The sequence below is a fragment of the Rattus norvegicus genome, chromosome 3 (assembly GCF_021556685.1).
Source record: "Rattus norvegicus strain SHRSP/BbbUtx chromosome 3, alternate assembly SHRSP_T2T, whole genome shotgun sequence".
Classification (NCBI taxonomy): Eukaryota; Metazoa; Chordata; class Mammalia; order Rodentia; family Muridae; genus Rattus; species Rattus norvegicus.
In genome coordinates this window covers 6,454,027-6,469,298 of record NC_141536.1, presented here as the reverse complement: position 1 = coordinate 6,469,298, position 15,272 = coordinate 6,454,027, and the positions used below count along the sequence as shown (strand labels likewise).

Below are 15,272 nucleotides of genomic sequence, written 5' to 3'. Positions count from 1 at the left end.
CCACCATTGTTGTTTACTTTGGGAAACCAATGAGTTTATTGGGGTGGGTTCTCCAACATCAATATCGTCAAGACAATTGGCCAGAGGCTGATCCAGTTGGGCGAACTCCCTAATTCAAATTCCCGCTTCCTAGTGATTGTAGCTTGTATCAGTTGATGATAAAAACTAGGCAGCACAAATGTATCACAGCTTGTTCTGGTGTGCAGCCAGTAGCAATGGAAATAAATAGCCCTGATGTTTGTGACCTTGGCCTAGCCTCACTAGCCAGCAACTCCTAGGAATAGAGTCTGCTTCTGGCCCTGAGATTCTCATTTAGCAACCTTATGGCTTCGAAGAAAGCCTTTTCCCACCCATGCATTGTGCCCTCATTCAGACTCTTTTAACTGCTATTTTTATTGTTCTTCCAGATGCTTTTCCAAATCTGCAACTTACTCAAGAGTTACATAATGAAACCTTGTTACAGAGAGGGGACAGAATCTCTTAAAGGGATATCCTAGTCCGTTCTAAGCAAATTAAAGTTGGGTAAAAACTAAAAAAGCAATCTTAGCAAGGTCCAGTGCAGCATGAAAAGGTCTACACTTCATGAGCTGTTACGAGCACTGTTTGGTACAGGGACATACGTTAGTTCTTCTAGCCTTCCATGATCTAGTGTTCTTCACAGCTGTCTGGCTTTACTTAGGGGGCTGCTGAGTTTTCTTTTTCTTATTTTGGTTTGTTGAGACAGGGTTTCTCTGTGTAGCCCTGGCTGTCCTAGAACTAGCTTTGTAGTCCAGACTGGCCTCGAACTCACAAAGATCTGCCTGCCTCAGCCTCCCAAGTGCTGGGATTAAAGGTGTGTGCCACCACTACCTGGCTGCTACTGAGCTTTTTAAGTTTTATCATTTTCTTTCTGGTTCTTTTAAATGTATGTATTTAGGACTGTGGGTTGCACATGTAGTAGGGTTCTGTGGAGGTCAGAGGACACTTCTCAGGAGTCAGTCCTTTTCTCTCTCTTTACATGAGTTCTGGGGATCACACTTAGGCTATCATTTCTTTAGCAAACACTTTGACTTGCTCATCCGTCTTGTATTTCACTGACCCCCAGAGTTTACAACTTTCAAAGTTTTATGTAAGTGTTGTTCAGTCCTTTGGCTTTCATAGCTTTGTTGAGAAATGAATACTACTTATCTTTGAAGTATTGGTGGCTATTTCTACAATATGGAAGGATTAGTTAGCTCAAGTTTGGCTTTTAGGTTGGTTTTGTTAATATGTTTATTGGTGTCAGGGTGTTATTATATAGCTCTGACTGGCCTGGGATTCACTATATAGAAAAGCTAACCTCAACCTCACAGAGGTCTGACTGCTTCTGCCTCCTGAGTGTTGGGATCAAATGCATCTGCTACCACACTTAGCCTTCAAGTTTGTTCTTTATTCAACGTGACACTGTATCTAGCTGCTCTTTGACATGCAGTTGCAGACTAAATGCACGAATGAATTCGAGTTCATAGTGAGGTCTTCACATTTGGCCTTCTTTCTGTATCTTATCATTTGACTTGGTTTTATCAAAATGGAGGCTAATCCTCAGTAGAGTGACTGTCCTGGATTCATTGTACACTCTGTTGGTAGTTTTTTCTTGTTGCCTGAAATGCCTATTTATTGGCCTTTAATTGACCTCCTGTTGGTGGATACATGGCTGTTACAGAGTTGCAGATATCTGTGCCCGACTTTTCCCAAGACTTTTCCCAAATTAATCGTGGAAATTACAGTATTTAGAGGAGCTGCCACATTGTCTCTAGAGTGCGTACTGTGTCTGGCTTCTATTTGTTTTAATCTTTTAATTTTTATTCATGTAATGGCTGTTCACTGTTAATATCTTTTTGTGGACTTTTGCTGTTTTATAGCTTCTTGGTCAAGGATGTGTTCAGATCTTTAGCTCATGTTTCCTCGGATAGCAGCTGCTGCTGCTGCTGTTGTTGTTGTTGCTGCTGTTGTTGCTGCTGCTGCTGCTGTTGTTGTTCCTGCTGTTGCTGCTGCTGTTGTTGTTGTTGCTGCTGTTGTTGCTGCTGCTGCTGCTGTTGTTGTTCCTGCTGTTGCTGCTGCTGCTGTTGTTGTTCCTGCTGTTGCTGCTGCTGTTGTTGTTGCTGCTGCTGCTGTTGCTGTTGTTGCTGCTGCTGCTGCTGTTGTTTTGCTGTTGTTGGTGCTGTTTTGATGTTACTGCTGCTGTTGTTGTTTCCCCCTTCTCTTTATAGGAACTCACTGAATAGCTGGCCTGAAACTTGCTATGTAGAGGATCACATTGGCCTGGAAAAGAACAAACATTAAAATATTCTTTGTTTTAATGTATGTGTGTGGAACCTGCTTCCTATATCCTATTTAAGACCATTGCTTAGGTGGACATAATGGCTCTTGCTTTTTTTTTTTTTTTTCCCCCTCCCCGGAGCTGGGGACCAAACCCAGGGCCTTGTGCTTGCTAGGCAAGCGCTCTACCACTGAGCTAAATCCCCAACCCCAATGGCTCTTGCTTCTTAATCCCAGCAGCACCTGAGAGGCTGAAGCAGATGAATTGTTATAAGTTTAGCCAGGCCACTCTGGTGTAAAGTGAAACCCTTCTCAAAACAAACAAAAGCAGCAGCAACAACAAAAAATTCACTTCTGTGTTTTTCCAGTGGCATAGAATTTTAGCTTTGCATTTAGTCTATTTTGAATCAGTTTTTGTGTGTGGTGTGAGGTGTGGATGAAGGTTTTGAGACAGGGTTCCTCTATATAACAGACCTGACTGTTCTGGATCTTGCTTATAGACTAGACTGGTCTCAAGTTTACAGAGATCTGCCTGTTTCTGCCTCCTGAGGACTGGGATTAAAGTTATGCTGGTGGTGCGTCTTCCCTTCCTCCTCTTTCTCCTCCTCCCCCTCCTTACTTCTTTTCATATGAGCGTTTGCCAGTGCTGAAGTGGAGAAAGCCATTCTTTTTTCATAGAGCTCAAGATCTCGTTGACAGGAGACCAAGTCTAGCATAGTACATCCTGTGGAGGCCTCAGTAGCACATGTGGCAGAAGAATCTTGTTTCTCCATCTTCCACCTCAAACTTGAGGCCATTTTTCTCTATCTTACCTGAGATCATACCCCAAGCCTTGGTCCCATATTACTGCTTTGTTTGAACAGATTTCCTTCCGGAAGACTGTCAGCCATTCCTTGGGTAGCTGCTCCTCTCTAGCTGAACATGTTTCCTGCTTCTGCTTCTTCTCATGCTATTCTTCATGGCAGAATAGTCTCTATCCTGCCTCTGTTTGGGAATGTTTGTGCATGGTGTAGAGATCTTTCTGGTCAGTGAATTTATGCTGGGCATGTTGCTTTCCAGAGTCCTTACTAAGATCTTTGGAAACTTGTACCTTTTCCTGTGTCTTTTTGTGTAATATAAGCTTTTTCTTCAAGCTATTATGAAGACTTTGTGAAATGCCTTGGTGTTTCTTATCTCTGTGTATGTATAGGTTGATTGGCTCTCTTAGATCTGTGATTTAGGGTTTTTGTCAAATTTTGAATTTTAGTTGTGATTTCTTCAGATAACGTGAATTAGACTGTAAGAGCTTGTCCTGATGGCTTTGGATGGTCTTGTCAGCTTGTACATACTAGCTTTCTACCCTGATTTTTGGTTCAGCTGGTTTTATTGCGCCTTGGGATATGGACTCCCTTCTTCATTGTTTTGTACCTTAGATGTGTTTTTCAGCTCTCTGTAAGTTTTTTACTTACTGTGTGTTGATGGGAATGGGATGAAAGGGCTTTTGTTTGTAGTTTCTACTCTGCTACTTCCCCTCTGAGTATGTGGAATCCAGTTATACCAGGTGCCTGCCTGCCTAATGGTCAGATTTTCCAGTTCAGTATCCATACCAGTTCTGGTTTGTCAGTGGTCAGTTTTACCTCCTATCGTGTGTCAGGACTTAAAGCCAGATGCCAGTTTGCTGTTAACTTACACCTTGCTGTTTATCTTCTTGAGTTGTGTGTGTGTGCATGTGTGTGTGTCTCTGGGTGTGCGTGTGTGTGTGTGTGTGCATGTGTGTGTCTATGTGTGTGTGCATGTGTGTGTGTCTCTGGGTGTGTGCGTGTGTGTCTCTGTGTGTGTGTGCATGTGTGTGTGTCTCTGGGTGTGCGTGTGTGTGTCTATGTGTGTGTGCATGTGTGTGTGTCTCTGGGTGTGTGTGTGTGTGTCTGTGTGTGTGTGCATGTGTGTGTGTGTCTCTGGGTGTGTGTGTGTGCATGTGTGTGTGTCTCTGGGTGTGCGTGTGTGTGTCTATGTGTGTGTGCATGTGTGTGTGTCTCTGGGTGTGTGTGTGTGCATGTGTGTGTCTATGTGTGTGTGCATGTGTGTGTGTCTCTGGGTGTGCGTGTGTGTGTGTCTCTGTGTGTGCGTGCATGTGTGTGTGTGTGTCTGGGTGTGCGTGTGTGTGTGTCTCTGGGTGTGCGTGTGTGTGTGTGTGCATGTGTGTGTCTATGTGTGTGTGCGTGTGTGTGTGTCTCTGGGTGTGTGTGTGTGTGTCTCTGTGTGTGTGTGCGTGTGTGTGTGTGTGTGTCTCTGGGTGTGTGTGTGTGTCTGTGTGTGTGACAGTCATCGGTGTGGGATCTGTGATTCTGTGTGGCTTGTTCTCTGGTCTGGTCTAGTGAGTCTATAGCAGGTCTCAGTGCAGGGTGGTAATGGTTGGTGCTGATGGTGCTTCCCACCTGGGTGAAGGGATGGTTGAAAGATTGGAGCCCTTTGGGTGCTTTCTCTTAGATCTGCTTGTGTTGCTTTTTGTGGGAAGCTGGGTCTCGACAGGCTCTTGCAGCTCCATCTTCTGTTACTCTGTTTCTTCTGTTACTTCCTTTTCTCTGGTGTTTGACTGAGTGGTCAGCTCCAGCTCCCTGGCCGGTCTCGTGTTGCGTGTGTAGAGTTGGTAACCATGGTTTTGACACTGTTGTGTTTCACGTCTCTCCCTGGTAGGGGTGTGTTCAGTCCGGCCCATGGAAGTACCCCCCGCTGTGGAGGTGAAGCCCTCCCTCCGAAGCCCAGGCCGCCTGGTAACCGGTCTCCTAAGAGTCGGGTTTTAGAATTTAGGAACAGTGTAATTCTGGCTAAAGGGACAGATCATTTTGATAAGAAAAAAATGACCCTGAGAAGTCAGGACTTTGCTTGAACTCTGAGATGTGTGGTGATATAAGCATGTAAAAGCAGAGGGCTGCCAATCACTGAGGATGCCAACCAGGAAAGAACTCAAGATAGCTGGGGTTTTTGACAGAGTACTACTGTTGACTAAAAGCAGTTTGCTTTAGAAATGAAGGAAATAATAAAGCCTGTGCTTGGGGTAGTTTGTGAGGGAGGCTGATAGACAATACTGTCTGCTGTTTTTGTATTTTCAAGTGCTTATTGCATTGAAAAGCCCTGACTCCACCTTACCATGTGGACACTGGGAGAGAGACTGTCCAGTTGTCGGAGAGCACCAGAGTATTACAGTGAATAGACCACTGCGGGCCTGCAGAGTGGGCCTGGGAGATTACACTCCAGAGGGAAAGCAGCATTCAGTAAATGAAGAGAGTTTCCTAAACTGTGGGGTGTGCTGATCTTTCAGAGGGAAACATGTAGGCTATAGGTGCAGGCTCAGTTGAGCTGAGCCCTCAGGGATGGCGGGCATAGATGGCTGGTGGGCATAGACGGGCTGGCGGGCATAGACGGGCTGGCGGGCATAGATGGGCTGGCGGGCTTGTTGCTGTTGTGTCCTGACATGAGACTCTAGCAAGTACTACTACTTCATGAGCTTTAACATGTGCGAGTGTGTCTGTGCATATGTATGTGCACACTAGAGTCCAGAAGATGTTACATCCCAGAGTTGGACTTACAGTCATTTATGGATGCCTTGCTTGTTGTGTGGGTGCTAGGGGCCAAACTCCAGTCCTTGTGATAGGTAGAGCAACAGTACCTTCATAGCCACTGAGTCCTCTCTTCAGCTCCTGCCTTTTAAAAATACCTATTATTTTATTGAGAATTTCATTAGCGGTAATTGATTATATTGACCACCTAAATTCCCTTAATGTCCTTCTCTATTTTGTCTTAAATTACTACTAAACCCAGTTGTGAACCATCACTGGCCATGCCCTTAAGGAAAGTGACTCTTCCCCAGATGTCATCAACTGCCAATATTTTCTCAGATTTCTTCTTCACTTTCAAGTGAGTTTTGAGGGTCAAACTTAGGTCACTAAGTGCTTTTTACATTTAAAATTATTAAGAAGAAAAGTCTACTACTTGTCATTTTAATAATTAACCTACTCAAGGTGGCATAATTCTATATTACTCTATTTTCAAAATAGTTTATGTGTGATTATGTTACCTTTCCCCTAAAATGTTTGAGATGTGTGTGTTGAATTCTCTGGAGCTGGGTTACAGGTGGTTTGTGAGCTACCCACTGTGGGTGCTGGGGTTACAGGTGCTGGGGTTACAGGTGCTGGGGTTATAGGTGCTGGGGTTACAGGTGCTGGGGTTACAGGTGCTGGGTTACAGGTGCTGGGTTACAGGTGGTTTGTGAGCTACCCACTGTGGGTGCTGGGAACCAAACTCAGGTCTCCTTACCTCTCTGCAGAGAAACGTGCAGTCTCCACCATGGGGCCATCTCTCCAACTTCATATTACATTACTTTTAAAATGAAAAACAAACAAAAAATAGATAAATGCTGCAGTATAGATAGGATTTTTGTTCTCTGTTTGGTGAGACTACAAATCCCTTGTCCAGTGTAGCCTGTGCTAAGAATAACCAGCTATATGTAAGGACCAAGGCTGTCCTTGTCTGGTCCCAGCATTGTGTTCCAAGCCAGTGACAGAAGCCATCTTCACTGGGCTCTCATTTTATCTCTGTGCAGGAGGAGAACATTTGTCTGCACTGGGCAGCATTTTCAGGCTGTGTGGACATAGCTGAAATCCTCCTGGCTGCCAAGTGTGACCTGCATGCTGTGAATATCCACGGAGACTCACCCCTGCACATCGCAGCCAGGGAGAATCGCTACGACTGTGTTGTGTGAGTGTGGCCCTGTGCCAGGATAACTCTTGCTGCCAGGCTGCTAGAATGGCTGCTGAATGGCTGTGTCCACACTCTGCCTAGAGCTGATGCAATAGAGGTGGAGAAGAACCTTTCCCAATTAATATCTCAGACCAGCTATGGTACCCTTTAGGCTCATAGTTGTCCTAGCAAACAGAAAGAAACAGCAGTGCAGGGACAGTTCCAGGAGGAACTAGTGCGGTATTATTGGCTCTTCCTCTCAGGTTGAAATGGTGGCTGTTTAGGGTGCTTGGAAGCAGGATTTACGTGCTGGCAATGGCATATATGGTGTACCGTGCCTGCCATGTTCCTTTGGAAGGAGAAGGAGGGCAGTGACTGCTCTAAGGAGCAGTCAGAAAGGGGAAATGAAGTGGCTTTGCAGCCCGCTAGCATAGGTATGGCGTCCCTTCTTCCCTCATCAGGCAGACGGGCTGGGCTGCATACCCCAGACCCGCTTCTCCACATCATTTCCTTTATCCTTAAGGGCAAGTTAGAAAGTTAACCAACCATCTTAGCGCCTGCACGCATGCTCAGGTGAGGAGACTGATGCCTCATTGTAAGTTGGGTACTCCATGCTAGAAGAAGCTATAGAAGTCATTTATATGTCTTAACTGTATCTTCTAAATTCAGACCTGGATGTTTTGTCGGCTTATATTTTCCTTTTTAGCCTCTTTCTTTCTCGGGATTCAGATGTTACTTTGAAAAACAAGGAAGGAGAGACTCCCTTGCAGTGTGCAAGCCTCAATTCCCAGGTGTGGAGTGCACTGCAGATGAGCAAGGCACTTCAGGACTCAGCCCCTGACAAGCCCGTTGCTGTTGAGAAGACGGTGAGCAGGTGAGAAGGTTCTGAGACTGGGAAGGTTCTAGCAAACCATTGGCAGGTGGGCTAAAAGAGATCGGAGCACACACTTGTGAAGCCCATCCCCCAGGATCCAAGTCCAGTGTGGGTACTGTTGGCAGCTGTGTCTGTCTCCATGGGGCAGAGTCTGGAACAGCACAAGTAACATCTCCCTTTTCCTGTGCAGAGACATTGCCCGAGGATATGAGCGCATTCCCATTCCCTGTGTCAATGCTGTGGATAGTGAGTTATGTCCCACCAACTACAAGTACGTCTCCCAGAACTGCGTGACGTCCCCAATGAACATCGACAGGAACATAACTCATTTGCAGGTTGGTGGGAAGAAGGGGTGGAGGGTCTCTAGAACCGGGTCCTAGGACTTAGCACCATTCTGCAAGAAGGCCTGAGGAAGTTTCCTAGGAGATCCTGTTCTCTCTGTACCTGTCTTGAAGGAAAGAGGCGGAAAAAAGACAAAAATCTCAACTTCTCTGTTAGGCAGGACCCCAATTTTCCTAGCACACTTTGAAAACCTACTGAAGGCCCTAGATGTCCCTGATGAATGGTTGCTCAGAGCCTCAGTACCGCCTGGTCCTTAAGTCATGAACAAGAGGTTCTTGCTAGGCTAAGACATAGGCACTGCATGCCCCCCAGCCCCAGCAGCCATAGCCCAGCACGCAGCTTTCCCATCTCTTTGACTTTTTCATTTGAAAGACTTTTCCTTACCATTGTGCTTAAGGGAGTCTCCTGATTCTCACAAAATAAGCTGTGTAGATGTTAGTTTGGTTGTGAGATTCCATATTCTCGTCTTTACTGAGAGGTATCTGGCCTTCAGTGCAACAGGCTTTTTAGTTCCCCGCAGGCTACACATGTCTGAACTCCTACCTGCGCCCTGCCAACATGGTGCATTTTCCTCAGGGTGTCTCAAGCATTTGGTGATGATTGCAAGGGTAGGGTTGGGCGCAGGAATGTGACACCTGTGTGACATGCTGTGCACTGTGTTTTCAGTACTGCGTTTGTGTAGACGACTGCTCCTCTAGCACCTGCATGTGTGGCCAGCTGAGCATGCGCTGCTGGTATGACAAGGTGAGGAAGCATATTTACTGCACATGTGTTTATGTGGTGAGTTCTGAGAAAGGGAGTCTGAGAGCTTGCTCTCTGATGCCCAGATGTCCTAGTGACGCTGGGACAATTGGAACTGAGCTGGGTGAGGAAAACAAGAACAAGGAGATGACAAGCTGAAATTAAGGGGTCATTCTAAGAGGTTTATGGAGCTAAAATGTGGGTTCCCAGAGTCCTAGGGTTGAAACCCATGTCCTTTGCCACTACCTGGATAGTGGTACAGTGGCTGTCCTGGCATAGCCATAGGAGGAAACGTCTTTGTTGGTTTTCTTTGGTGAATCCTGCCATGTGTATGCTGCATACATTTGTCCAAAGAGATAATTAGTAGAAAGACCAGGCCAGGGGCCAGGCTGGATGGCTAATATCACTAGATACAGTGGCCTGAGGTTAGGGTCAGTCTTACAAGTAACAGACAGTGCTAGTGGGACAAGGCACTAAGGCAGTAGAGCCTTGGGGCCCAGGATGCAGCTCAGGGACAAGTTATGCAGAGAGAAGAGGTGCATAGTCTTGAGACAGGGCAGGGCAGGAGGATTAGAACAACATTTACTGGGCAGGAACCAAGGGAAACTTCTCCGAGAGGCCCTCAGACCTGTCCACAGGTGCGGAGCCTAACCCTGTCATTCTCCTGGCCGTCAGTGTCTGTCCGTAAGCCACTGTTTGTGTATATTTGAAGCCCGACTGGGCATTCTGTAGAACTTATCATTAAAGCTCATTAAAGGACATGCTGGTTGACGTCTGCTGGCCCTTGTGGCCATCTGTTAACAGGACGGGCGACTTCTGCCTGAGTTTAACATGGCAGAACCACCCTTGATCTTCGAGTGCAATCATGCCTGCTCCTGCTGGAGGAACTGCCGCAATCGCGTGGTGCAGAATGGTCTCAGGTGAGGGGGTGTAGCTGCATTAGGTCATGCTGGCCAGAGGCATGTATATCTGTGGGTAGAGCCAATGTCTGGGAGAAGGAATGTGTTTGTGTGCAAACCCAGCCAAGCTTCACTGGCTTAGATATGAGTGGGCTTGCTTCATTTGGCTTCAGTGTTAGAGAAAGCCAACCAACATTTCTCTGTTCCTTCTTGGTTCTTCACCCACCCCCCACCCCCTTCTCCTGTGCCTCCAGTGTCACAGCTAGAATCAAGTCTTCAACGTTGGTAGCTATGGTCTGTTGGGCAGAGTGTACACACTTCTGTACCTGTATCCCCATATTTACAAATGGACCAATAGGATGGGCATTGTCTGAGAATACTATGAAGAGAGGGTGAATTCCTTAAGCATGGTCTACCTAGAACCCACCCAGCCAGTAGGAGCTTGCCTGGCTGCTTATTGCTGGCAAACGCCTTCTAGTGGAAGCACTTGTACCAGGTGAATACCTTTAGTCTCCACTGCTGCCTTGTGGATTAAGCCACAAGTTGATGAAACCAAGGGCTGCTATACTTTATGCTTTGACAGTCTGACTCCTGTGTTGTCTGTGTCCTGTGTGTGGTGCTGGGTCTGTAAGGTGACTGGAGCTGCCTTCAGTCACCTACAGAGTTGTAATTCTTCCTTGGTTTGGAACCTACATCTTTTTTCTCAATTTGCTCAATTCAGGATGGATACAGTTGGTTTGCAGACCATCAGGTACATGTCCACCTATCTTGTTTTCCAGGGCAAGGCTGCAGCTTTATCGGACACAGGACATGGGCTGGGGTGTGCGGTCCCTTCAGGATATCCCGCTGGGCACCTTTGTCTGCGAGTAAGTAGGTCCCCAGGGTCCCACAGCTCTGTTGATTGTGTTTTTGTTTATTAGATAGTTTGTTTTGTTTTTTGTTTCTGGGACTTCTCATGCATGTTCATGCATGTTCATGCATGTTCATGCTGCAAGACCCCCCCGGGAGTGCAGAAGTGGGTGCGGCAGTGGAGGTGTTGATTATACCGACCAGGCTCTCATGTCCTGTTTAGATTTTCCTACCTCAGTCATTCACTAAAGGTGTTAGCTTTAGAACTCTAGTACTAGTATCTTGGCAAGCCATCCTTGGTCCTCACCTTGCACTGCAGACACACAGGGCCAGATCCAGATCCCAGCCCCTACAGCTTTCCAGAGTGTCCTGTGTCTGCATCCTTTTGTGGCATTGTTCCTTGTCTGAGGGCACAGAGGAGAGATGGCTTCTTCCCTTTTCTCACTACAGATACGTGGGGGAGCTGATTTCAGACTCCGAGGCTGATGTTCGGGAAGAGGACTCTTACCTCTTTGATCTTGACAATAAGGTACTGTGTTGTGAAGGGCCAAAGCATATGAGCAAATGATTGTAAAACAGTTTGTTTTGGTGGATTCTAGACCGTGGCTGGGGCAGGCAGGCAGGCTAGCTCTGGAGTCCCAGAGGAACACTCTGCTCTGTGTGTGTGTGTGTGTGTGTGTGTGTGTGTGTGTGTGTGTGTGTGCGCGCGCGCGCGCGCGCGTGCATGGCTCTTTACACATCTGTTACATTCTATCACACAGTTCTAGGCTCATTTTGGTGTTCAAGGAATAGGCCTTTAAGTTAAGATATCTCTGTGTCGTTATAGCAAGCCACCTACCTCAAGGCAATAGCTACCTGGGACATCTCATTATGTCCCCTAATTCCCAGGCTGGTCCCCTAAGACCAAGCAGCAGGGAGCAACTCATAGAGTACATGGGAAGTAGCAGGAGATCTGGAAATGTGGTGGTGGGGGAGGCTTTTCTGTTCCCATTGACATCAGGGTACCAATGCCCTATGCTGGGAGAGAACAGAGGACCAAGCGTGGTCTGCTCCAGGAGTAGGGTCTAATGGCTTCGGGGCCAGGCAAAGGTGGCTAAGATCACCGCAGTCCATCACTATTTCTGAATTGAGGAGTCGTTCTTTAAAACGTTCTTAAAGCTGCATGCGCAGCACACACCTTCAGTCCTCACACCGGAACAGGAGCAGGCAGGCCTCTGAGTGTGAAGCCAGCCAGAATTGAGTATGTAAACACTGTTTAAAGTAAGCAGTTATTAAGTAAATAGATTCTAAATCTTAGTCTATGCTAGTTGATAAGGAAATGAAAGTTTTTCTATGCTCTGACTATAACCACCCAATCATGGAATCAGTATTATCCCCAGTGAACTGGGCCACTCTGACCCCAGGCTCTGATTCTTGAAGTTACTCAAGAGGTTAGCATTTGTGAACCAAGATCTAGGTTATGACCAGCTGTAGGTATTAGAAAGATGCTATGCCTGGTATTCCAGAAGACCTGGTTCAATTCCCAGCACCCTTGTGGCAACTCAAAACCGTCTGTACCTGTAGTCTCAGGGGTTCTGATACCCTCTGTTGGCCTCCATTGGCTCCAGGCCCTCTTACGGTGCAGGAACTAGGAACCCAAAAGCTCAGCTATTCCTCCTTGGCCAGGTCTAGGCCATCTTGAAACACAAAACACAAAACATGCAGGCGTGACTATGAGAGCTCCTCTTCTATTGGTGGATATATGGCCTGGTGTGTATGTCATTTCTTCTGGGTGTTACAGGTGGTCTGAGGTGCAAACCGAGCTTGTCTCTGTCTGTGAGGACTTGTAGACATCCAGGCCTGGGACTTAGGTTTCCCAGGTAAATCTGAGTCCTTGTGGTTGGTGTGTGCATGGTCCGTGGCTCTGACTGGGACGTACACGGATCTCGTCTACTCAGATATGTGGCACTGCACTCTAGGTGTCCAGCCCACTAGGGCTTGACTTTCTCCGTCTGCAGAGCCTTGCTGGGCATTACATAGGCCTTACAGCTCTTGAATTTCATTTCTCAACTGATTATGGGTACTACTTCAAAGTGGTTGTTTTTTGCTTTGTTGGTTGGTTGGTTGACCTTGCTATAGTCACCTTTTAATTTTAGTATCTTTATGGGTTGTTGATTAGGATTTGTTGCCTGTACAATTATGTGCTGTATGAATGAAGATAGTTCCGTTTGCCCTCTTAGGACACTGGCAGAGGGGAAACACTTGCCTTCCCACCGGGGATGTTAGTGCAGCAGTCTTGCAAGTACTCACGCTCTATCAGCACTTCCTAAGAGGGTCATGCCCACCACTCCTCAGCCAGTTCTAGGACTGGTCTTCAGAGTCCCACCCTTCTCCACGTTCCTTTCATCTCTCCTGTGGTGTCTCCCTTACCACCACTGCTGCATGGCTGTCCTTCTCAACTCTGGCCATTGTAGTTTTTATCTTAAAGAATACCGTGTCGGTGGTTCTTGTTCATTCAGGACCTAAAACTGTAAGTACACCAAGGCCTTCTGTTTCCCATACCTGCTTAGAGCGAACCCCAGAATGTGTCTACCTAAACGCCATGTTGGTGACCACACACACACACACACACACACACACACACACACACACACACACACTCATACACACTTATACACACACTCATACACACAGACTCACACACACTCATACACACAGACTCACATACACACACTCATACACACACACTCACATTTATACACACACACACACTCATAAACACAGAATCACACACACACTTACACCCACACACCCACACACACTCATAAACACAGAATCACACACACTCACACACACACATGCACACACACTCACATACACACTCCTACACACAGACTCACACACACACTTATACATACACTCACACACACTTATACACACAGACACACAGTCACACACATACATACACACAGACTCACACACACACTCACACACACAGACTCACACACACTTATACACACACTCATACACACATACCCACGCACACACACTCATAAACACAGAATCACACACACACACACTCTCATACACACACACACACACACACTCATAAACACAGGATCACACACACACACATAACCTTATATTTTAATATGCCTTGAACAGTTCAATGGTTGGGCCACTCCCAAACCTCCATGTAGCTAACACCTTCCCTCTGATACTCCTGAGTTATTACTTACTAAAATCTATATTTCATCTTTCCTGCCCTAGATCAGGTTGGGGGGCCTCTGGGGCTTACCTTGCCCAGGAATCCTGAAGTCCTGCCTCTGTCTCTCTGCCCAGCCATTAGCCCTCAGCAACTCTATTTACCAATCAAAGTCAACTGGGGTCAGGGACCCTCAGTGTCTTACATGCAGATGCTTGTGCAATTTTGGGGACCCAATTAACATAATACACGTGTTAGACCAAATCCACAGGCTTATAGTTAGCCTCTCTGGCTCCTTGAGACCCTGGCCCAGCCCTGTGGGAAGTACTCTCCCTCCTGGCTGATGTGGATGGTTTGGGGTAAACTGACTGTGCATCAGGTAAAGGGATATCCAGTAGCTACACTAGGCCCTGTTGGGTCTGTTATAACATGGCTGCTTGTAAATACCCAGGAAGGCTGGCCTCTTGTTGCTGAGCAGAGCACACATTCCCCTCTGTTCCACCCAGGCCCCTCTGATTCTCCTCTCTGTCTCACCTCTCACTCTTCCTCACCTAGGCATTCCTGGCCTGTTTTTTCTTTGCTGCCCTTTGCATAATCTTAAAGAACTCTTTCATGTAGATGCTAAAAGAAAGGGCAAACAAGGTCAGAGAGATGATGCAGTCACTTGACTGCCATTTCTTGGGATATTTGGTTTCTTTCACCCAGTCATGGCAGCCTGTTTTGTTTTTTAATGTATGCTGTGGGAATGTTCTGACCTGCAAAAGGGTAAAGACGGCCAGAGGTAGGGACCTGCACTACCACCAGGGTCAGCATTGTTTTGCATAATTTCTTCCTTCCTCTCTTCTTCTGTCCCCTTCCCTCTCCCCCTTTCTCCCTCCCCCTTCCTCCCTTCCCCTTTCTCCTTCCCTCCCTCCCTCCCTCCCTCCCTCCCTTCCTTCCTTCTTCCTTCCTTCCTTCCTTCCTTCCTTCCTTCCTTCCTTCCTTCCTGTAGGATATAAAAATGAATAAACCATCTTACTGCATTCCACCAGTGTGTGTCTTTGTGTGATATCACTTTGATTGACAGCTGTGGTATTGCCGTCACACCAGTCATACACAGGTGGGTCTATCTGGGGCCAGCTTCTCACACATTTCCCCAGTTTCCCAGATTCCTCTGCATTGAGCAGGCTCCCAGAGCCAGTCAGGACTGAGCTCACACTTGCTGCATCCAGGGAGAGCAGTGTTCCCCAAGGCCGGGACGCGTCTGTTCCCAGCTGTCACTGCACTTGCTTCCAGAGACCCAGGAACACCCGTCAGTGGCACTGTATTCTTCCTAGTTGTGTTCTTGGAGGAACTCTGTGCTGTTCCCCTTTTACCTGACATTTCTGTACAGCTAGGAACTTCTGTCACG

At 46.9% G+C, this 15,272-nt stretch overlaps 1 protein-coding gene across 30 annotated transcripts in view; it reads left to right on the top strand.

Annotated features, from left to right (window-relative positions):
* Window positions 1–15,272, top strand: part of Ehmt1 (euchromatic histone lysine methyltransferase 1) — a 148,589-nt gene that overhangs the window by 127,513 nt on the left and 5,804 nt on the right. For 29 of the 30 annotated variants that reach the window (XM_087652924.1, XM_087652918.1, XM_087652922.1 and 26 more), the window contains 7 exon segments: window positions 6,857–7,011; window positions 7,700–7,867; window positions 8,058–8,202; window positions 8,876–8,953; window positions 9,755–9,870; window positions 10,629–10,715; window positions 11,149–11,227. In XM_087652924.1, coding sequence (XP_087509050.1) covers window positions 6,857–7,011; window positions 7,700–7,867; window positions 8,058–8,202; window positions 8,876–8,953; window positions 9,755–9,870; window positions 10,629–10,715; window positions 11,149–11,227 — 828 coding nt within the window. 30 annotated transcript variants of the gene reach the window in all.